The sequence below is a fragment of the Pseudorca crassidens genome, chromosome 1 (genome assembly GCF_039906515.1).
Source record: "Pseudorca crassidens isolate mPseCra1 chromosome 1, mPseCra1.hap1, whole genome shotgun sequence".
In the NCBI taxonomy this organism is placed as follows: Eukaryota; Metazoa; Chordata; class Mammalia; order Artiodactyla; family Delphinidae; genus Pseudorca; species Pseudorca crassidens.
Window position 1 is genome coordinate 116,378,540 of NC_090296.1, and position 24,051 is coordinate 116,402,590.

The window sequence follows — 24,051 nt, forward strand, 5'->3', positions numbered from 1 at the left end:
CACCTCCCTCAGGAATAACGCGTGGATCACCTCCGTCAGGAACAAGACGGATGTCTTGGTGATGAAAGCCAGTGTATTTTCTGCCTTACATCATTTTTATTTCTCTCTAGGTAGAGACATTGATCAAAATGGAGCTCTTTCTTTAAGCTTTCAGGAGCTACCATGATGGATTTTAAAACACACCAACAGTGATATTATGAATCTGTGTTGTAAGTTCATTTAAAGTGCAATGAAATCTTGATTAACACACACACACACACACACACACACACCCCCAAGCTGCGTGGAAAAACTGGAGTCAAGAGATGTGACCCCAGCATCCACTTTAGGATCCGGCTGAGTATTTGGGGCCTTGGGCTGCTGCCTTCCTCCACTCACCTCAAAGTGGCCCAGGCTCCCAAGTACCTCCAGTCATACCCCAGCCCAGTCTTGCCTTCTGAGTCCCACAATCAATGTCCAGCTGCCCATAGAACATTTTCACTTGGATGGCTTCTAGCATCCCTCACTTCACATGACCAAAGAGGTGCCCTAGATTTTCCCTTCCACACTGGTTTTTCCCCAAAGTCTCCCCATCAATGCACTTGGCAGTACCACCCTGATTGCTCAAGTCAGAAGCTTGGAGGTCCTTCCTCAGGATTTTCTGTCACTTCCCATCAGCAAACCGTGCAGGTTCTACCCTCTCCATCCCTCTCAAGTGCGTCCACTCTTCTCTCTTTCCTCTGACATCACCCAGCCCAAGTCATTCTCATCTTTTTCTGCCTGGACTTTGGCAAGAGCCTTCTAACTGGTCCCTCAATTCTAATTTTGCTCAGCTGCAAGCTATGCTCTTCACAGCAGCCACAGTGATCTTTTAAAAATGCCAATCAGATCCTGGAACTTTCCTGCTTCAAACCCTCCAGCTTCCTCGCATTGTATGTAGGGTAGATTCCAGACCCTTCCTCAGGGCCCACCAGGCCCTGCAGGACCAGTCTGCTCCTGTGCCATGAACTTCACCACTTCCTGCTTCCAGCCACACTGCCTTCCTCTTTGCTCCTCAAACCAAGCTCTTTCCACCTCAAGGTCTTTCCCTTTGTGTGGAACAATCTCCCCCCAGTCTTTGCTCAGGCAGCTCCTTCTCCACCTCCAGTTTTAATGTCACAGCCTGGGAGAAATCTTCCCTGACCATGCTATGGAGAATCCATTCCTCTCCCTCAAAGCAGCTTCTTTGTTTCTTTTATTATGTAAACATAGTAACAGATGGCTACAAGAGCTATTTGCTTATTCTCCCCCTAGAGTTTAAGTTCTACAAGGGAAGGAACGAGTGGTGTGCTGGTCCCTGCTCACAAGAGACAACTGTGTGCAATCTTCCCGTTCAGTGATGCCTGTTGGTCACTTAAAGCTGACCATGGTGGGAGGATGTACACCACAGTAACTGGCCAATGGCTACAAAGAAGGACTCTCTCCAAGAGCCAGAATCGGTTGTTAACCATTTACCAGCACTCCACTGGAAGGGACTGTATCTTTATCCTCGGGATCTAGAACAATGCCTAGTATACGAAAGAGGCTCAAAATGCACCTCCTGACATAAGACAATATGAGACCAAAAAGAGAGAGAAAGAATAGAAATATTCAGGCCTCCAAGAACCTCACTAACCTCACACACTAACCTGCTAACAAGGAGCAGACAGGGAATGCGATACTCAGAGCCTCAGGGAGGGAGGGAACTCAGAGCACTGAATTTGGCTTCAGAAGCCCTAGTTTTAATCCCAGCACAGCTTCTAACTTGTTTTGCGACTTTGGGCCAATTCCTTCTTTCTGGCCCTCAGTTTCTTTATCTGTAAAAAGCACACACTGGACTAGATGCTGTATCTCTAAGTCCCTGTGTTGGATTTAATGAAGCCCATTTATGTACTCGGTTACCAATTTCTGCACCACCCACTCCCAGGTCACTGCACTTCACTACACAACTGTAGAGGGGGCTGTTTACATTGTAGTTGACTGAGTTCTGAAGTGCACAGCCTGCACAGCTGTACGTGGCGGCCCTGCCCACTCTGTTCCTGGCCATTGGCCATTTCTAGGGGAGACGAATTAGACAGTGAGTCCCTCCCTTTCCTGACATACTAACCAGCTCAAAGAGCTCAGACAGTTTGGTTTTGGTTTTCCACCTCCTAAGATTGTCTCCTGCTTGTCATGAGTGTGTGGATCAAGAGCCTTGGGCATCTGGGGTTAGCCCCAGCCCAGGGGGTGTTTGGACAAAGTAAGAAAAGGACAAAGCTCAGGATATGCAATTTGTGGCAAGGCTTTCCCTTGAAGAAGAGGAAGTAGGGCAGTGAGGACCCAGAGAACTGCTGGGCCTGTCTGTCCCTGGTCTTTGAATGCAAACTAAAAAAAAGGAATTGCGAGGGTCCATCCCTTCCAAGCCTGCAGGGCCCGCCCTACAGTGGATACACCCTACCCATTTGAAAAGTTCTCCCTCTGCACAGAGCTCCACATAGATCCACCAGAACACAAGCTAAGCTGGATGCTATTGGCTAGGCTTGGTGGGGATGGAGGATGCTGGCGAGTGGAAGTGCTTTGGTTCTCTGAGGGTTATGCAGAACCCTTTGGTTTTTGGTATATGTCAGTTACTCATGCTTTCAAAACTATCCCAAATGTTCACTCCTACTTTTAGGTCCTTAGGAGAGTTAAGGGCTCATGATTCCCTCTGCCTTTGCTAGAAAACAAAGTCCTGCCTTGTGAGGTGGTGAGCCAACTGTCACTGGAGGGATGCAAGCCAGGGAGAGCTATTTATCTGGGATGTTCAGGTTCCACGTTCCCCCCCAGGCAGACACGACGCTGAGGCCTCTCAAGAGGCCTCTGAAGCCCAGGAATCCTCATGAACCTGCGGATGATGAAGGGCCACCCATGCTCTAGATGAAGTTGTTTTAAAATAGAATTCCTGTGTAAACTGGTGCAGTCACTATGGAAAACAGTGTGGAGGTTCCTCAAAAAACTAAAAATAGAGTTGCCATATGACCCAGCAATCCCACTCCTGGGCATATACCCAGACAAAACTATAATTTGAAAAGATACATGCACCCCTATGTTCACAGGAGCACTATTTACAATAACCAAGACATGAAAGCAGCCTAAATGTCCATCGACAGATGAACAGATAAAGAAGATGTGGTACATATATACAGTGGAATAGTACTCAGCCATAAGAGAGAATGAAATAATGCCATTTGCAGCAACATGGATGGACCTAGAGATTATCATACTAGGTGAAATAAGTCAGAAAGAGAAAGACAAATATCTGATATCACTTATATATGGAATCTAAAATATGACACAAATGAACTTATCTACGAAACAGAAACAGACTCACAGACATAGAGAACAGACTTATGGTCGTCAAGGGGGAGAGGGGGTTGGGGGAGTGATGGATCGGGAGTTTAGAATTAGCAGATGCCAACTATTATATATAGAATGGATAAACAACAAGGTGCTACTGTATAGCACAGGGAATTATATTCAATATCCTGTGACAAACCGTAATAGCAAAGAATATGAAAAAGAATGTATACATATGTGTAACTGAATCACTTTGCTGTACAGCAGAAATTAACACAACACTGCAAATCAACTATGCTTCAATAAAATAAATTTAAAGTAAAATAAAATAGAACTCCTGTTGTCAACTTCTTTCTTGTGTTACACGTGGCTTTATACCCAGAGTCAAAGTTCTGGCTCAGGAAATGTTCACAGAAGCATGGAAGCACAGCCGCTGAAGACCTTTTAGAAACATGAAGGCCAAATATTTATTTTAGAAGGGACTGAATGGACATCTCAAGAGGGCACATGGCTCACTTAAGTTTAGAATTGGAGCCTGAACTTGACCCAGAGGTCCTCATCCACAGTCTAGGGCTTTTTCATTACCCTAGGCTTGGAGGGTCCAGTTAGTGAGAGAGGTAATCCAGTCCCAGGCTTTGGTTTCTACTTCTGCTCCATTCAGGGTTGGCCCAGATTGGTCCATTTGGGCTAAGCCATGGCTGATTTCAAACAGCCCTTCCTATAACATCAGGAAGAGGCAGGGTAGGTCTAATATTCAGTTAGCCACGAACTCCTCCGTGTGAATTAGTCTGCAGCTGCTTTACTGCCCAGCAGGCTGAGCGGAGTCAAGGTTTAAAGAAGAGGGGCGCGGGCTGGCATGAACTGCCTGAGGCAGTGTCAAGACCCTAAGAGTTGGAGGTAGGGCAGGATGGTGGGACGCTATACAGGGGAGGAGAAGGTAAGAGGGAAGGTAGTGAACAGTGCCCACTGCCCGAGGGACAGGCAGCTTTGTGGAGAGGGAGGGTGGAGCTGATAAGATGATAGCTGATGAAATGCAGCTGATGTGATAGAGAAGCTCACAGAAATATGATCATCACTTTGACAGTGATCCAGGAGGGCTTCTTGGAAGAGGAGGCCTTTCTGGAGCTGCTAGGGCCCAGAGAAAGCAGCAACCTCCTCTCCACTTTAACCTACATCCTCTAAGGACATTTGTTACTGAGAGGATTGGGGGTTTCCTCTTCTTTCATGGAGACAACAGACTTATTTGGACTGCCCTCCCCAGTGGTTCCTTGCTCTCCCCCTAACACATCCCTCCCTGCCCCCTTCCCAACTCCAGGCCAGTGCAATGCTCAGCAAAGCTTTGATGTGGGGCTTTTGGCCTCTGCTTCCACATAAAAGCTCCCTCCGCCCTCATGAGTGGGGCACCCTGGGCAGACTCCTCTTCCCTGGCCCGTCTCCATCAGCAGTGGGCACCAGTCCAGTGGGGCCACTGCCAAGCCAAACAGCACTGCAGAAACACTAAGGGACCTGGCTACCAGGTGGTGTGAAAGTGCCCTCCTGGGCCTCACCCTGGGGTGGGCTGAGCACGACAGAAAATGGCCACACCTGCCAACTTCTCTGGACTCTTCCTGGTGTGTGCCAAGGGGATACTAGCCCTGGAGGGGGCCTTGACTAAACCTCCAAGAAGACAGAGCCAGGGCAGCTGAGAAATCATGCCACAGATGAATGGAGTCTAGGTGTGTCTCGTCAAAACGTCCCCCAGGCAAACCTGAGCCCCGTCGCACTTCAGTTCTGGATGAGTAGGGACTAGGGGTCACCTGTCCTTGCTGAGGGCCGCACAGGGTGACCTAGTGTCTCCTAGGGCATAATGGGTGAGAAAAGTTTACGTGGGACAAGGGTGAACATTAAAACTTGACAACTCACGTTTAATGGATATTAAAAAATTACAAGCAAATCAAAACTTAGGTTTCACAGCAATTATTGCTTACGATGAAGGTAAGTGAAAAGACTGAGTTTATTTAAAGTCAGTTGAATGAAAATTATTAAGTGAAAGTACTCCAGATGTTACACAGATATGGCCAGAGCTGTGTGAGCAGTACAGGGAAAGCAGGAAAGAAGATGGGCTTTGGAGATGATCAAACCTGAATTTGGAGTCTGGATCTCATTTTTATCGGCAGCTGCAAGACCTCAGTCAAGTCACGTGACCTCTGGGAATTGCAGTTTCTGGAGTCAGACCCTCTGGGTTCCAATCCCAGGCTGTGACTTTATGACCCTGGTGACCTTGGGTAAGTTACTTAACGACATGCATCCGTTTCCTCATCTCTAAAATGGAGGAGATAACAGCACCCCTCTTTTAGGATTATTGAGAAGACGAGTGCTCAGAACAAAGTCTGGAGCTTCCCTGGTGGTGCAGTGGTTAAGAAACCGCCTGCCAATGCAGGGGTACACGGGTTCCAGCCCTGGTCCGGGAAGATCCCACATGCCGCGGAGCAACTAAGTCTGTATGCCACAACTACTGAGCCTGTGCTCTAGAGCCCGTGAGCCACAATTACTGAGCCCACGTGCCACAACTACTGAAGCCCGCACGCCTAGAGCCTGTGCTCCGCAACAAAGAGAAGCCACCACAATGAGAAGCCCGCTCACTGCAACTAGAGAAAGCCCGCACACAGCAACGAAGACCCAATGCAGCCAAAAATAAATAGATAAATAAATTTATTAAAAAAAAAAGAACAAAGCCTGATTCATGGAAGCCCCCAATGACTGTTAGCAAGTAGTACACGTTTATTGAGCACGTCATCCCTGCCAGACATGTTGTTTGGTAATCAGTATTATTTCTATTTATTCATACTAATCCTACAAGGTAGGCGTTATAATTCCCATTATACATTCTAAAGAGAGGATGTGAGCTGCCCAAGGTCACACACTTAGTAAGTGCCAGGGCCGGTATTCAAACCTCAAGTCAGTGGTTACATGCCCCAAATATGAACCTCACTGGGCTCAGACTCAGTCTCCCCACATGTACAATGGGTTTATTGTCATCTCCCCAGTCACCAGGGCAGAATCTGGTCTGGTGGTTCCCAGGGATTGGACCATAACCTGGTCCACTATTGGGGTCTACTGTTCAGCCCCTGCCATCTTCTCTGGGCACTCCCAGCTCCTTCTGGGGTACCGGAGGACACATCCACATTCTGCGGTCCGTGGAGGATGTCTGAATCACTACCCTTCTGTGGGAAACGAGGCATTTTAAACTTCTGCTCCACCCCGCTGTTCCCTGGGAAGTCCATTATATACCTAGGTTTTTTCTGTGTCAAAACAAGGTCTGTCCCATGTCTCCTTGTGTCCTCTCTGAGTCACAGTAAATAACACTGAACAGCATGGGGCCAGCTGGGCTGGCCTGGGCTGCCTGCTCTGAACACTTTGCCCCTTTCAAGGCCCTTCTCCCTTCAAGATCCCCTCCTCCGCCTCAGCAGCCCGCCAGCAACTACCACCACACTCTTGTCCGGAAAGAAAGGCTTTACTAACCAATGGCCTGCGAAGTGTCAGGACTGAACGCCTAGGGGACTGGTATCCTAAGAAAGGTGACTGGGGAGAGGGTGCTACTTATCTCAAAGGGGATTAACTAATGGGATTTCAGGCCTGCTGCAGGCTGCGGGGAGGTCTTCATTGATTCATTCATTCCACGACTACTTATTACTTGCCTCCTCTGGCTGGGCACTGCTCTGGACCCTGGGATACACACGTAAAACAACATATAGAAATTCTTGCTCTCATGATGACACTCCGTTGGAGGAGACAGACAATAAACAAGGTTAATAAAGAAAATTGGTAATAATGCTCGCTAGTGAGAAATACCTCAGCGGGACTAAAGCAGGCACGGGGGTTTAAATAAGGGGGTGCATGCAGGGGAGGCTGACATTTTAGTTAGGGGTGTAGGAAAGGCCTCCATGAGAGGCGGGTGTTGGAGTTAAGACCTGAAGGAAGCGAGAGAGGCTCTTTGGTGAAGAGCATCCAGGCAGAAGGAATAGCAAGTGCGAAGCCCAGGGCGCCAGGTATGTTTGAAGAACATTCCAGAAACTGTGTGGGTGGAGCCGAAGCAGCAAGTGGGGGAGGAGTAGAGGATGAGGTGGAAAAGGCAGGCGAGTCAGATCACACAAGTCTCTCACCCAGAGAAGAAGGGGAGCCCCGGAGAGTTCGTGGCAGAGGGATAGGACATGATCCCATCCACATTCAAGCAGCATCCCTCTGGCTACTGGGTGCAGGAGCTCAAGGGACAGGGCGGATGCAGGGAGACCAGTTGGTTGCCACAAGCCACGGGAGCCTTTCTGGGCACCCCCAGAGCAGCCCCCAGACCCCTGCCTGTCTCCTGGTCCTAGTCCTCCGGGCTGAGCAGAGGTGGGAAGATGGATGGCAGACCAGAGCTTTCACAGCAAGGATCATGGGGACCAGTGCAACTTACAGACTGGGGGTGGGGGGAGGGGCTAGTTTTAAGATGTGCTCAAATGCAGAGATGCACACGGAAGAGAGAGGGAAGAGCAGGGATCATCTCGGTGACCATTTTGACATATTCCGGACAACCGGAGGGGCCTCTTGGCAAGCCGGCCAGCATGTCTGCCCCTGGCTGGCCTCACCGTCATTAGCAAGCACATTCCACAGCTGATGTTTGGCTTGTGGTCTGGCCTGGCCTTCTCGTTGGTTTCTTCTGCTCTGAAAGGCTTTTAAAATCAGAATCTGGGTTCTCTTTAAGTTTGGGGCATGAATCACTGCTTCTGGGCCTGGAAAGGGGATAGAGGGACAGGAGGGCCCATGCCAAGGGTTCTCCCTCTCTCTCAGGCCTGGCGTGCCACTAAGCATGTATACGTGACAGGCTCCCAGTCAAAACATTCCAAGTCAGACTCGCTTCCAAGCTCCCAGCCAACATTTCCACCTGCCCAAGAGCCCCGCAAAGTCGACATGTCCAGGATCCACTCACCTTCCTGGTCCTTAACACCCCGCCTCCTCCATATTCTCTCCTTTTCCTTCCCTGACCAAGGATGTTCCATTCTGCCCCTCACAGGTTCCCTCTTCCTCTCTCCTCTCACCACCTTTACATCAGGCTCTGGCATCCTCCTGCCTGGGTTGCTGCAGTAGCCATCTGAGCAATCCACTTGCTTCTAGTTGTTGTCCTGTCACATTCAACCTACACCCATATCCCCCTCCCCGCCCCACCAAGGAGCTTCTCAAAACATACATTAGAACATGCTCTACCCTCCCTCAAAAACCTTCAGTGGCTCCCATCTGCTATATCCAAATGCCTTAGTTGGCATTCGGTCCTCTCTCGGTGGCCTCAGCCCATGTTCCATTCTTGCAGTTCTGCACATACTCCAGCATCCTGCCAACCAAACATCAGGCTGTTCTCCAGATATATTCTCTGCTCTTCTTGCAGTTACAAATCATCTCTTTTTCACCTCTCAAATTCCAGAGTCTTTTATCTGTAGCTCTCTTACAGCTTTTATTACTTCCTCCCTTGTATTAGTTATTTTATTTTATTTTATTTTTTTGGCTGCATTGGGTCTTCGTTGCTGTGCGCGGGCTTTCTCTAGCTGTGGCGAGCGGGGGCTATTCTTCGTTGCGGTGTGCGGGCTTCTCATTGCGGTGGCTTCTCTTGTTGCGGAGCACAGGCTCTAGGTGCACGGGCTTCAGTAGGTGTGGCACGTGGGCTCAGTAGTTGTGGCTCACGGGCTCTAGAGCGCAGGCTCAGTAGTTGTGGCTCACAGGCTCTAGAGCGCAGGCTCAGTAGTTGTGGCACACGGGCTTAGTTGCTCCGCGGCATGTGGGATCTTCCCGGCCCAGGGCTCGAACCCGTGTCCCCTGCATTGGCAGGTGGATTCTCAACCACTGCGCCACCAGGGAAGCCCTGTATTAGTTATTTATCCAAAGATCTCTCTCCTACTAGACCATAAACTCTTAGAAGGACAGGACTTATCTCTTGACATTTATCCCTCAGAGCCCCTAGCACAGCACCTAATACAGGCCACTGTGTTGGGACCTCTTGGCGGTGCATCTGCAAAGAAACATGAGACATCTATCTTGCCCTTAAATACCTTTCTGTTGACTTAGACAGTTCTTACATTCATTCAACACGTATTATTTGAGCAGTACTACGTCTGGCACTGTGGGAGAGCTGGCAATACAGAGACTGATAGGAGATGTGGTCCCTGCTCCAGTCCAGTGGGCAAAGCTGTCCAGGCTATTATAATACCGTGTTGTGTATGGGGTATAACACTGTAAGAAGTATAGGCATCTTGAGATCACAAAAGTAACTGATCCAAGGTCTGACTGAGTCAGGTGAGGCTTTCGGGAGGAAGACCTGAAGAATAAGTGAGAGACAGCCAGGAGAAAGGAGGGGGTCGAATGGGATATAGGGAACAATGTGAGTGAAGGACAGAGACAGCTGGTGCGTTTGAGACACTAAGAAGCTCAGTTTAGTGGAGCTGCCATAGGGGTGTAGACGTGCCCATGCACATGGTGCTGCTAGAGGGGAGTCCTGAGTGCAGGCTATTCAGGGTCTGGTGAGCTCTATTAAAGAGGCTGGACTCAACCTAAGGCAATAGGGAGCCACTGAGGGTTTTAAGCAGGGGAAGTGACTACACAACTCAGTTTGTGTTTTAGCCTCACTTTGTCTGCTATAGAGGAAGGTCTGGGTGGAAGGGGGCAGGAGGGAGTTTGGGCCTCAGGCTGGTCCCAGGGGCTTCCTGCTCTGCCTCTCCCAGGCAAGCCTGTCCTCTTTTTCCTGATGGAGCATCCCTTCCCCACCCGACCTGGGCTTCTCTTTAACAGTCCCCATCCTGAGTCAGGTGCTTCCTTAACCTGAACACTCACAACAGCTTCAGTGGGGCCCGGAATCGCAGGGTTGGAATGACCCTGATGGGCTCTGTTTAACCCCTGCTGGACACCTCCTGCCATGCCAGTCCATCTGTCTGTGAGCAGTTCTGACCAGGATCCTCAGCTAAACTGGTGTCCCCATAGCCCCTCTCTGGCTTTCCTCTGTCCCACCTGGGGCCACACAGTGATCAACAGCTTATGGTCTTGTGGGGGACACAGACAAGGTCACTAAATTAATAACCCTCCAAATACCAACTCCCATCTCAAATTCCCCCTTGTGCCTCAGCCTCTCAAACTCTGATTCCATGCTGTGTCTCCAGCCCAGCCTGGCTATGAATCCTGTGAAACTGCAGGCTGGAGAGGTGGGCTGGAAACCTGGGAAGCAGGACAAGTGGTTACATCTTGGTTTCACCACTGACTGTTTGTGACCCTGAGAAAGTCATTTCCCTTCCCTGGACAGTGTTTTCTCTTCTGCTTGACTGGGGATTGGGTTTAGATGACACCGGTGAGTCTCAGCCTTGGCTGCCCATTAGAATTACTGGGGAGCTTTAAAAAATGCCAAGGCTGGGCTTCCCTGGTGGCGCAGTGGTTGAGAGTCCGCCTGCCGATGCAGGGGACACGGGTTCGTGCCCCGGTCCGGGAGGATCCCACATGCCGCGGAGCGGCTGGGCCTGTGAGCCATGGCCGCTGAGCCTGCGCGTCCGGAGCCTGTGCTCCACAACGGGAGAGGCCACAGCAGTGAGAGGTCTGCGTACCACACACACACAAAAAAAGCCAAGGCCAGGCTCCATCATGGAGAGTGATGGTGTGCTCTGGTGGGGTCAGTGAAGAGTTTTGTTTTATACCATAATTCTCTTGTTCACCCATGAATGAGGACCACTGGACTTGCTGATTGTCTGCAGACCAGGAGGGGAGGCTGAAGTGGGCAGGTAAAGAACCCGAGGAGTGACCCCCTATTTAGAAGGATTCGCCCAGCAGGACCACGGCAGCACCAATACCCGTGGCTGTGGAAAGGCCAGCATTGCAAGTTCTGGCTTCTTGCTTTCGCCAAGAGGGCTATTCCAGAGCCCAGCATCAAATGCTTGAAGGTCGCCCCCAAAGGTTCTCAAAGGGGTCTTGAGGCAGTAACTGGAGACAGAAGCATCTTCTGAATTCCATGGCTTAAAAATCATTCCACAGCCCTGGCTGTGTGCCTTCAGAACTGCTCTATGGGCACCCCTGCATCTACGGACACCAGCACTCTGCATGGGCCCTGCAGCCCATGTGTGATCTGTGCCTTCCTGCCCTCACAGAGGCTGAGCCTCATCTGATTTGGAATTTCCAGAACCTGGAGATGCCTGAGATTTAGTGGGTGCTCAGTACATACTGGCCAAATGGACGAGCCACACAGTTTCTTCATGTGTCAAGAGGGATCCTGGCGCCTTCCTTGCCAACTCACAAGCCTGCAGGGAGAACTCTGTGAGCAGTTGCTCAGCCCCACACTCAGAAGGGCCCCCGCTTGGTTTAATGCTCTGCCATGGCCACCTTGAAATTCTTAATAGTCTTTAAACAAGGAGCCCTGTATTTTCATTTCACACTGGGCCCCACAGATTATGTAGCTGATCCTGCATATGTGGTAAGTGGTGGGAATAAACTCAGAGAAGAGCTCTGTCTACATACTATTTATGGGACCTTATGGTTGCCACCAGTCACCAAATATGAGAGGCTATGAGCTCCAGGAAAAGAGCAATTCCAGTAGAAGGAGAGGAGATGGACCTCACTTTGTGGTCTTCTTCCTGGCAGTAGGAGAAAGCAGTAGTCTGAGGGCCTGGGGATGGGCAAGACAGAAAGGACAGGCGGTGGAGACTGCAGACACCCCCAGTGGTCTACAGAGAATGATTTCAATGATCTTGTCCTACCTGCCTGCCACAGATGTAGAAAACCTACCATTAGAACTTCATTCCTTTGGCCGAAGCACTGCTTGCTCCGTAAGTTCCTCTGACGAGTGCAGCAAACTAGGTTTCTAATCTCCTCTTTGGCCAGAAGATCTGTCCCTGAATTCCTATGTGATCTTGGGGAAATCACAGGAAATCATTTCACTTTGAAAAGCCTCAGTTTCCCCCTCTATCTAATGGACCTACCAGCCTCGACAGGACCTCTGACCTCACCTGGCCTATTCTGACTGACAGAACAAATACCCGGGAGCGCTCTTTGCAGACTGTTGGGAGCTGCATCCACTTACTCGTTTCATGGTTTCTCCATGGCCTTCTTGAGGCCCAGTCTGCAAAGAAACAGGTCCTGGAAATCTGCAGGGTCAGGATTCCTGTAGCCTGGCCCAGCTGGGTGATGCCGCTGGGGGAAGAAAGCTGTCAGCCCCAGCTACGGAGGCAGGAGCCCCTTCTCTGTGTCATCCTGTTTGGAATCCTGGAGCACACTGCTATAGCAACTTGCCTAACTCACCCCACATGCCACGTGGAAAAACCTCTGCCCGCTTTAGGGTAGCATCACCCAAGCCACAGACTGGCTTCTTCTATGTTACAGGATGCCGCCCATCATCACAAGGGCCCAGGTGGAACCCATCTGATCGGCGATGGAGTAGTGGGGTAAGGGGCCGAACCAGGCCAGGCAGGTCCCTTGCCTCAACTTTTTGGTCTCACCTATTTCAGGTCCTGGCACCTGAAATTCCATCATTAGCCCCTCGATCCTTTGGCTCAAGGCACAGCCCAGTTAAAATGCAAATCACTCTGAAGGACACATGAAGCTGTCATCACTCATTAGTGCTGTGCAGCATGAATTAACTCGTTAGGCCTGGAGCTCAGAGCAGGTTTTGATTAGGGGAAGCAGAGGCAGGGAAGGGAGGAGAGCAATGCCCAGCCTAGACCCTGAGGAGGTTGGAGAGACAGTCAGAGTGGCCCAGAATATTGGGACTTGGGGGCAGATGGTAGAGCCCCACTCGGCCCCGAGCAGGGAGGCAAGTGAGGGAGAGAGGCTCCCGTATTAAAAGGCAGGGCGTGAGGACCACTTCTCACCAAGCCAGCACCTTGAGTGGGAAATCGCTGTCTAGCTGAGTCTGAAGGAGAGAGCTGCTTCTCCTGGACCCGTGCCCACGTGAGGATGGCCATTTGCGTACAGATCTCATTTTCCCTGCAGACAGTATCTTCCAGCAAGGGCATCTTATTCATCTTTCTGTGCCCTCCTGAAGAGACATTATGCGTGGATTAAGGGCAAACACCAAACATCGCCTCTTACTCAGTCAGCATGACCCTGGATGAACCATTTAACTTCTCACGTGTAACCTGGTGATTGCTGTAGTGACTTCCATGGCGAGGCCTAGCTGAGATGTGAGAAGATGCTTGACGCAGCGCCTGGTATCAGGCACTGAGGGCTTACTGGGTGCCAGATGCTGTTCCAAACACTTGATATGAGTGAACCACGTAGAGATCATCTAAAGCGCACATCAGCCTGTGAAGTCGTTATTCTACCCATTTTACAGATGAGGAGATGAGGCCCAGAGGGACTTATCCAGGGTCACCCAAGCAGAAAGGATTTGAATCCAGTTGGGCTCCCAGGCCACACACGTAATGATCATCACTCCAGCTCAGTAAGCTCGAAGGTGGAGGAAGTTTGGGATAGAGGCGGTGGGGGTGGAGATGGGGGCGTGTTTGACCACACTGACGTCTTCCTCCAGGAGGAATTTTATTCATCTCGTGAAGGTCATAAGTACAGAGTATGAAAACCCTTCATGGAATTTTGGGGGAGCTTATTTATTTTTGGCTTACGAGATGACTGACTCCAGTCTCCTCCCCTTCTCCCCTGGCTGGTAACCTTCTGGGCTCTCAACTAAGAATTGGTACACTCAGGATTTACATGTTGGGGGATGGGGACCCTCCTTCCTGGACCACAGCTCTCTAGAGCAAGCACTCCACACTGAGGGCGTGTGGGTGACTTTGGAGCTCATAATCGTTTTGGGGAAATAGTTTCAAATGGCTATGAATTCCTGAGGGTAGCCCACGGTTCGGTGGTGTTGGGATAGGGGCATTAAGCTATGAGGGCCAGACGAGACACCGTTTTTGGAATGTGTTAGTGCATGTTTAAAGCTTGTTTTGTAGCTGACCCTCCCTGAGCCGGCCAGAGGCTGTCACTACCTGGGGAGGATGGTGACGGATCCTTTCTCTTTGCAACTGCAATAGAACAATGTAAGATCTGGAAGCCTATGGTGAAACAAGAATCTCCAAAGTCAGGCATTAAGGAGAGAAAAGAGGGCTTTTTAATTCTCCAAAAACTCCCTCCTATACAGCAAGAGCCAAGCTAGGCCAGCTAAGACCATAGTTCCGTCCTAAGCAATGAGGGGAGAGGATGGAAGGGAAGTCCCTGCTGCTGGAGGAAGCTGTCACTGCAGGAGGGGAGACAAAGAGGTTCACAGAGGGCAAAATGAAGGTGAGCTGCTGTCTGAGTTTCTCAAGGACCCACAGCCCTGTGGGTGGGCTGGGAACAATGAGGATGTCTAGCTGAGGGGATAGACATCCCATTTCTGGGGGATCCACTGCAGGGTAGAGATAGGGGCATGGTGAATAAGAAGAAAGAGGGTCATATTCCATTTTCATCTTGTTAGGGCCCCCAGGGTCTGCCTGTGCAAGGGTCCAGAAGCTCCACGGCTGATAGGCTTGGCTGACAAGCTCCCAGCAGGGCTGGCACTGGGGAGACAAAGTGACAAACTTTATCTCCTTCCCTGCTCTTCCCAAGCTAGAGAGCAGGACTTGGGTCTTTTTAGTCTTTGCACACCTGTGGTGCCCAGTACTGTGCCTTTTCCATACAAGGTTTTTCTGCTGAATAAGACCCCCACCCACAAGGACACACAAGGGAGTGGTATGGTTCTTCTCTCCAACGACACAAAACACTCATGCCAGGATCATACTGACTTCAAGACAGCCTCAATGGCAAAAACAAAAACAAAAACAAAAAACCCTGAGTTCCCATTATGACCAAGATTTTGGGCCAGGCCTTTGGGAGAAGGGATTAGGAAAGTTTAGGTTTATTTATGAGTATGAAGTATGAAGGTTACATCTCTGCATCCTTACTTAGATCCCTTACTCAATGGCCAGTAATGAGCAATGATGATGATGATGATGGAGAAGAAAGACAAACTCCTAAATGCTCAATATGTGCCTGCAATTTTCCAAGTACTTTATATACATCATAAATCTTTGGATACTCTTTAAGTTCTATTGTTATCATCCCCATTTTGCAGATGAGAAAACTGAGGCACAGAGCTGGTTGGTAACTTGCCAAGGAAACAGAGTCCCAATTAGCAGAGGCCAGACCCATCCCAGGCAGTGAAACCCCAGGGCCTTCACCCCCACGCTCTGTCTGATCTCCCTATGTGTCTTTATGTCACCTGTCAGGTAACAAGTGCTCAGTAAAGACTAAGTTTTTTTTTTCTGCTTCCAAACTGGGAGGATTTCACTTTTATTTTATTTTATTTTTAAAAATTTTATTGAAGTATAGTTGATTTACAATGCTGTGTTTAATTTCTGCTGTACAGCAAAGTGACTCAGTTATACATATATATATTCTTTTTCCTAATCATATGCATTACAATAGGCAAGTTCTGATCAATGGGTCTGTTCTCTCTGAACGTCAGCTATAGAAGTCTTTGGACCTGTCTACTTTTTTTCTGGCTTTCTTGATAGTGCTGCCCATCTCATCACCCTTCACAGCCTGCAGCAGAAGCTCTGGAAAGATCAAGGCTCTGAACTCATAATGGCCTTAATGAGGACTCCCCCACCAACGTGGCCTGTGACAAGTCCCTGCCCAGCCAAACTGTGCCATCACCAGTAGGCAAGCTTCCTGATAATCCTCACGTTGAATCCGTGTGATGCACAGATGAGACATCAACATCAGTCCTGCTCTGGAGCTGGGGGAATGGACCCAATGACCTCTGTGACCCTTCTAATCTCCAGAGTCACTACTGACCACAGTCATCTTTGTGGTTTTCAAATATTCATCTTTTTGTTCTTTAACTACTGTAGTTCCAGGAAATAACACTCTAATGTACAAACAGTCCCACTTTAAGGTCTAGCCACACTCTACACACTCCTTTAAGGCCCAGTCCAAATGCTATCTCCTCCTGCAGGAAGCCTTATTCAAGTGGAACTGAACTTCTCCTGTTCGAATTGCAGCCCTTAGCTTCTCTGTGCCATTCACTCCCCAGCGCTTCTATTTAGCTTTCCCTGGTCTCACCTTGTTCTCAGCTACAGGCAGGGCCCTGACTGCATACGTGCTTGGGCCCCACCCCCAGTTCCTTGCAGGCAGATGTTGTTCCAACACTGATTGATATGTTTAATGAATCCCACATTTCAAGAGCTCAGACTGACCAGACATAACTCAGGAGTGGTTTTCTCCATATGAAGGGAGCTCTGAGTCACAAATCCTGTCCCTGTCCTTCACTGCACGCCCTTACCCCCCTCCATCCCTGCTTTATCATTATCAACCACCGATTCAGCCCTACTGTGTACCAAGCCCTGTGTTAAGAACTTTTCTTACAGGGCCAGCCTGACTTAATCATGCCAACAGCTTTATGGTCTCAGAATATCTATTTCCATTCACAGAGGAGGATACCTGTTGTAGAGATTGCATAACACGCCTACGGCTGTACGGCTAGTGGGCAGCAAAGCCAGAACGGGAAGCCAGGTCTGATTTCAAAGCTTTTGCCCCTTGAGGTCTGGACTGTCTCTAGCCCCTAAAGCAGCCACTTCAACTCAAGTTCTGGTGGGGCCACATATCTGGGGTCACACAGGAGTGCATTCCCTTTTTCTATGGCTGGGTCTCCTAGTGATTTGAAGGCAGTTCCTAGAGTTCCCCCTCTTGCCTACATGACCTAGAGAGGGCTTCATCACCTCCTCCGGCAGCCAGTTTCTAGATATATGCTGGCCTGGTCGCAGCTCTTCCCCCACTGTCCCCAACGCTCTCTCCTCCCCAACTTAAAGCATCAATGTTTGTTTTCAGTTGTGACTCTACGATCTGAACTGAACCCCACCAGCACAGCCCCTTTCAACTACAGGCCCTCCCAGAAGCTCCACTACAGACCGACGCTGGGTGCACTTGTTTCCCGTAGTACCCCTGGACTGGGTGAGCTTGCTTGGGCTGGGGGATCTCCACCTGTGCTCTTTGAGGGCGCCTCTCCCCCTGCCACCGCATCTGACTCCTCCTACTACTGGCCCCAGCCCAGTCCTGGAGCCCACGCAGAAGGGGAGGCTAGGCCCTTCGGCCAGTTTCCGAGGTGCTGGTCCCCGCCAGAGCACTCGGCCACGGCAAGGAGGGGTCCCGCAAGCTTTCCCGATCCGTAGAACAGCGCCTCTGGCCGCCGCCACCAAGTGGCGGGTCGCGCCGGAACTCGGAGTGTGGGGACTCCCGGGCCGGGTGCCCCAGTGAGGATAGCCCAGGGCTGGCCTCTCGCTCCGGGCCCCCCGCCCCGCCGGCCCGGGGTCCCCGCCGCGCCGCGACACCTGGAGTGCATTAGGCGGCGGCGCACGTCTCAGCGATGGCGGAATCCCCCGCATTATTGAATGAGCGCACAGTTCTGAGCGCGGGCTGGGGGGCGATGCCCCGTCCCTATCTCGAGGGTCAGGTAATGTTTTCGGGAGCCTTGGACTGCCGAGCTGCTCTCCGCAGCCTTCCGCTAGGCCCGCGACGGCTCACCAGAGCCTGGGCGCCGACCGCCTCAAGGCTGCGCTCCGTTCCGGCCCGAGGGACCCTGGGCGGCTCTTGGCTCCCGGCTCTCCCCCAGCACCCCCCCCTTCCCTGGGACCGCCGCAGCAGGCTCTCCACTCTTAGGGATGCTTTCTCCAGGCGCCCTGACCCCTTCCCTCGCTCAGGACGCGCGCCCTCGGCGCTCCCGGGACCGCGAGTGACCCCCGCGGCGGCGCGGAAAGCTCGGCGGGGCGCTTGGAGGTAAGCAGGGCGCCCGGCGGGGCCACCAGCCCTCGGCGCTTTTCAACTCGAGTCTCTTCAACTCCACCAAAGTCCCGGCCTCTGGCCGCCTCCGCGCGCCTCCCTCTAGCGCGGAACTTGGCGGAGTCGCTCGACTGCAGCCAGTTCCCGGGGGACCCACGTCCCCGAGAGCCGCCGAGGTCGGACCCTGGGAGCGCACCGCGACCGGCTCCTGGCAGCTGTATCCCAGGCCTCGGCGGGTCAGGGAGGGGCTCCCGGAGGCGGAGGGGGGGGTATAAGGGGGCACGTACCTGGCCACAGGCTGAGGGCCCACGCCACCAGGAGGCCCCTGGTCAGGTCCATGGTCCGCGGCGCGGCGGCGGGGCGCGGTGCGGAGCAGCGGCGGGGGGCGGCGAGCCAGAGCGACAGCCTCCTCTGCGAGGCGCCCCGAGCCTGCACTGCGCGCGGCGCCCGGCTCCCTGACAGCCGCGGCTCCTTCAGAGGAAGTGGGAGGGCTCGAGCGGCGGGGAGGGGCGCCCGGACACCGCTGGGCTCTGGCTGCGGGCCAGTCGCGGCCCCTCTGCCACCTGGGCAGGCGGCGGGCTGCGGCCTCGACGCCGCTCCGGATCTCTCCTTCTGCCTCCACCCCACCTCTGCCTTAGGAGAAAATTCCAGAGAACCGCTCCTGGGAACCACCTCACCAGTGGAGCGCCTGCCTCCACACCACCACTACCACCAAATTCAGAGTCTGTTCAGGAAGAGTGGCTTCTATTCTCATGTCCCAGAGGAAGGAGCTTCCGAGAGCTCAGAGGGGTACCTAAGGTGACTCAGGGACACGGGCCATGACTCGGGTCTCCCTTGGCCAAGGGGAGTGGATGTCCGTCCAGCTTGCATTCTGAGACAACCCCCTGCTCTCCTGCACCCTGGGGCTCGGAATGTAAAGGCCACAGTGCTTCTCCTGGCCCTGGAATAAATGCAGATCCCCCTTCCACCTCTACGCTGTCCACCCCCCACCCCTGAGGCATTCCAAAGCATGCAGGAGGACCCTGTGCCCACTGTTACCATAACAGTGAAGCTCTTCTTTGGAACCTAGCCACCTTCCTTCCCAGCGCTTCTAACCACTGACAATTAAATTCAATGCACATTTGTTGCATAAGCTTTAAATCAGGCCCTGGACCAAAACCCATGGGTGTGGAGGCTGGCCTTTCTAGCAAGGGAGACAGCTGAGGCAGAGGGTAGGATGGCCTGTGTGGTGAAAACTAGAGCAGAAGTCCCACATCACTTTCTCGGGAAAACCTTCCATGAAGCCCCCCTCCCCAGCCCCGCATCCTTAGCAGGTAAGGTGCCCAGACACAAGCTCATTCTCTCCCCCACAACTCTCATTTTTTTTCCTTGTACTTACTCAAGAAACCAGACATTAACTAGTGTAATCATTTGATTAACTTTTCTCTCCTTGCCCAGATTGAAAACACCACTGGGGTAGAAACCTCTGGCTCACACTGAGCACTTAGCCCCCAACACCCCAGGAACATAGTAAGTGGGTGGATGGATAGGTGGATGAGGGCAGGTGGTGTGTGGGTGCACAGAGTGGGGGAGGGATTGGAAGGTTTCCCAGAGGAGGGGACTGGGTTTTGAGAAGGCCCAGGTTCACGCAGGAATAGTAGTGGGCATTGTGCCTGGCTCCCCGACATCGCTGTCCTCTTGCTAGCTACCCTGGTTTTTATTCTGGTATCCTCACCTCTCCCATTCAGCCACAGTCTTTGGAGGAAGCTGATTCTATCTCTGGTGTGTGTGTGTGTGTGTGCGCGCGCACGCACGTGTGTTGGGGGAGGCATGTGGTTTAGGCTGAAATGAATCACTGTATTGCCATCCCCGGGCCATAGTTTAAGAAAGGGCAACATGACCAAGGAAGAAGTTTTTCTGGGAATAAGCATTCTTCCTCTTCTAAAAGAGCCACTAGAATTAACTAACGAACTAAGTGTCTCCTCTCTTACCCCCACGTCCCTTCCCTGGCTGGGACAAAGAATCACGTATGTCTGGAAGTTGATAGGGGTCTGGGTGGCAAGGGAGATCTAGCCTTGGGATGAGGCAGATGCTGGATGACAGAATGGAGAAACCAAGTCCAAGAGGGTCTTGCTGGTCCCCTGAATCAAGCCACCCCCTCAGTCCACTCCCCCAAGGACTTTCCAGTTACGTGACCAATGAGTCCCCTTTATTGTTTAAGCCAGTTTGAGTCAGGATGCTTTGAACTTCGAGCATTCTGATAACAGCTATCCAGCAGGCTGCAAACCACTTCGCCGCCTCATACAAATTCACACTTTCCGTAGTGTTCTCAAAGTCCAAGTGTATGGGAATTGCCTGGAACACTTGCAAAGAATTTTCTCCAAGATCAGGGAGTCCTGATGGGCACTGTGGTCACTCTGCTGTGGAGGTGGGCTGAGGACCTCACTCTGAGACTGCATGCTGCTTGCTGAAGGGGCTCTCTGCAGTGGGCGTGCTGGTCCTCAGGTAGCAATTCTGCCATTCATTAACTCACATTGTACTCATCAGGGGCATGGGGCTCCTCAGTACATGATGGGTGCCTTTGGATAATCTGGGAAGGTGGGGAGGGGGAGAAGTGTGCCCTCACTTATTCTTTCAACCCAGACTTAAGTGCCTACCGTGCCCCTGTGCTCTGCAAGTCACACAAGAGAAGCTGAGAAGACAAAACCTCGTCCCAACAAGGACCTGCTGTATAGCACAGGAAACTCTGCTCAATATTCTGTAATAACCTAAATGGGGAAAGAGCTTGAAAAAGAATAGATACATGTATATGTATAACAATCACTTTGATGTACACCTGAAACTAACACATTGTTAATCAACTATACTTCAATATAAAATTTTTTAAAAAGAAATTAATTTTCTACAATAATGAATCAAAAAAGATATAACCTCGTATTTATTGACATAATCATTGTTATTTAATCATTCATTTAAATCATTTATTATTTAATGATTATTGAACGTTATTTAAATAACACAAGGCAGCAGTGTGTGAGGAACACATGCAAAATCCCGATTCAGTCTGGAGAAGTTCAGAGAATTGGACGAAGGGCTTTATGGAAGCTGGGCTTTGAGTTGAATAATAATAATAAAAATCATCCTTTATATGTACATAGCCTATTTATTTTTTTGTTGAGATGTAATTTACGTACCATAACTCACCATGCAATTAAGCATTTTTTAGGATATTCCCAAGGTTGTGCCCCTCTTACTACTAATTTCAGAACATTTTCATCACCCTAAAAAGAAACTAATCATTAGTAGCCACTCTCCACGCCTTCACTCAAGCCCCTGGCAACCACTAATCTACTTTCTGTCCGGATGGATTTGTCTATACTGGACAGTTCATGCAAACGGAATCATACAATATGTGGCCTTTTGTGTCCGGCTTCTACCACTTAGCATAATGTTTTCAAGGTTCATCCGTATTGTTGCATATCAGTATTTCATTCCTTTTTATTGCCAAATAACATTCCATTGTATGGCTCTATCACATTTTGTTTATCCACTCATCAGGTGATGGATATTTGGTTGTTTCCAATTTTTGGCTATCACGAATGATGCTGCTATGAACATTTGTGTATTACTTTTTGTGTGACATATGTTTTCTTTTTTTAAAATTGAAGTATGGTTGGTTTACAATGTTGTGTTAGTTTCAGGTGTACAGCAAAGTGATTCAGCTATATCTACATCTATGTATCTACAGATATAGATATATCTATTCTTTTTCAGATTATTTTCCCTTACAGATTATTACAAGATGTCAAGTATAGTTCCCTAGGAGTAGGATTTCTGGGTCATATGGCAACTCTATGTTTAATCATTTGAGGAACTGCCAAACTATTTCCACAGTGGCTGTACCATTTTACATTCCCACCGGCAATGCATGAGGGCTGTATATGATATTTTACTAATTTTGAAATCTCTTTCACACCTGTGATCTCATTTAATAATAACAAAATAGTAACAACAATAATAATAATAAAGAGGGTCAGATGTGTCCTGTAAGGAATTATATTCATTTTTATAGATAAAGAGATTATATTGGTGAAGATTCTTTCAGTTGCAAGTAACAGAAACTCTACACAAACTGACTGAAGCAGAAAAGGGAATGTATAAGTTCATGTAAATAGGAAGTACAAAGGTGACTGCTGCAGGTATGGCTGGATCAAGAGTCCCAAATGAGACACTTGTCTTTTTCTCTCTGTCTTCTCTTAGTTTTGCTTCACTCTGCTCTCCTTTCCTGCAGCATACAGGATTTCTCTGTCTACTAGAAAAATGTAGCCAGCAGACCCAAGCTTATACTTTGTAGATTCTAAAGGGAGAGAGACAGCCTTCCCCACTAGATCCAGCAGAAAAGTTCAGGGTTTTGGTTCATGCCCACCACTGAACCAATCAGTGTCTAGAGACTATGGTATTATAATTGGCCCCATCTGGGGCACACACCCAACCATGAGGAGTTGGGAAGAGAAGGGCAGTATGACTGACAGCCCCACCAAGACCACATATTATAGGAGAGGAGTTCCCTAAAGGAAAAAGAAAAAAGGGGATAACAAAGTATACTGGACAGACAAAATTTGTAGTTACTAAGTCCGCTTTAGAAATCTAAGCTCAAAGCAGCAAGGGAGTCACCCAAGATCCCACAGCACACACATGACAGAACTGGGATTAGAATCCAGGTGTTCTGGTAGCATATTCAGAATTCATCATAGCATCACAGCTGGATGGGGGAAGCAGGTATTTCAGGCCAGGAGTGCACGTGCAATGTTAGTCCAGAGAGCCCTGTGGGCAGGTCCTCTGACTCTCATGCTCTCAGTCTGAGCACCCTCCTCTGGGGATGTCCTGGCTTCTCTAGGAAGGAAAGGTAGGGGAGATGCCATTCCCTTCCAAGGAACCCAGCAGCTCCTGGGCACTGATGAGAGGCCGGGTTCAGTTCGGACTCACACACTCTTCTTCCAGGCAAGTACTTGGGGCAGCCCAATCTGCTTTCATTTTGGAGGGCACCACTCTCTTTTTGCCCGTTCTCTGTGTTTTCACCTCGAGGGTAATCAACTGTCCTGGTTTGCCTAGGACTGAGGGGTTTCTGGGGTTGCTGGACTTTCAGAGTCAAAACTAGGGCAATCCCTGGCCACCTGGGACAGACTGGTCCCCCTAGTTCTGTCTGTCTTGGACCTCTGCCTCATTTTCGTCCATTTTTTTCTCCAACACTTCCCTTTCCACCCCCTCCCCCTTAGGTATCTGTCTCTCCCATTCTCTGGTTATTTCTTTCTGCCTTCTCTGCTCCCACGTGCCTCCAATGCAGCCACTATCCATGTGAACATGTGTGGGGTCCACCTTGAGGCACACCCTGGCTCCCCGGCTCCTCCCTGGTCCCGCAAACCTCCCGCACAGAAACGGCCTCTTCTCTATGCCTTGTCTGTCGGTTTGCGCTTAGAAAATGCAAACTCTTTTTTTTTTTTGAAGATAAACTTAAGTAAACTTAAAGTTACTGGGAAGGCACATCTTCTGCCAAAAAAATGATATAATAAATTCCAAAGCCAAAAAGAAAGGACAAAAAGATGTAGAAAAGAAAGCTACAGGATTGCTTTCGTTATCTGCTGTTTGAATGACACGTGTCAATGTTCTGGGCCAATAACGTGGATGATGGGGAGGTGACTGCATTTGTCACTGTACATAGAGGCTTACAGGGCATCCCTTGGTTTCTGTTTGTCATGACAGGTCTCATCTCTGCCAACAGAGTAGAGGATGTTAGCTTTGAACAAATGTGTTTACAACAGTAGCTTACGTTTGCCTCAGGCACTTTCCACTTGAAGTGCAAAGTCCGATCCAAGACATTGGAGTGGGTAGATGCCGCCTTCTTCCAAACGCTGCGCCTGAGCCCCAATCTCAGTCCCGTTGAGAGAGTCAGTGACTGGGATTTCTACTAGATCAAGCCCTGTATCTGAC

The 24,051-nt window shown here is 50.1% G+C and overlaps 1 protein-coding gene across 4 annotated transcripts in view; it reads right to left on the reverse strand.

Moving 5' to 3' along the window:
- ITGA11 (integrin subunit alpha 11) overlaps nt 1-18,524 on the reverse strand; it is a 138,962-nt gene extending 120,438 nt beyond the window's left edge. For all 4 annotated transcript variants that reach the window (XR_010946445.1, XM_067751790.1, XM_067751780.1 and 1 more), the window contains exon 1: nt 18,372-18,524. Coding sequence is in view for 3 of the 4 variants with exons in the window: in XM_067751790.1 (XP_067607891.1) it covers nt 18,372-18,423 (52 nt within the window). In the remaining variant the exon portion in view is untranslated. The remainder of the gene's footprint in view (nt 1-18,371) is intronic.
- Nucleotides 18,525-24,051: the final 5,527 nt, after the last annotated feature.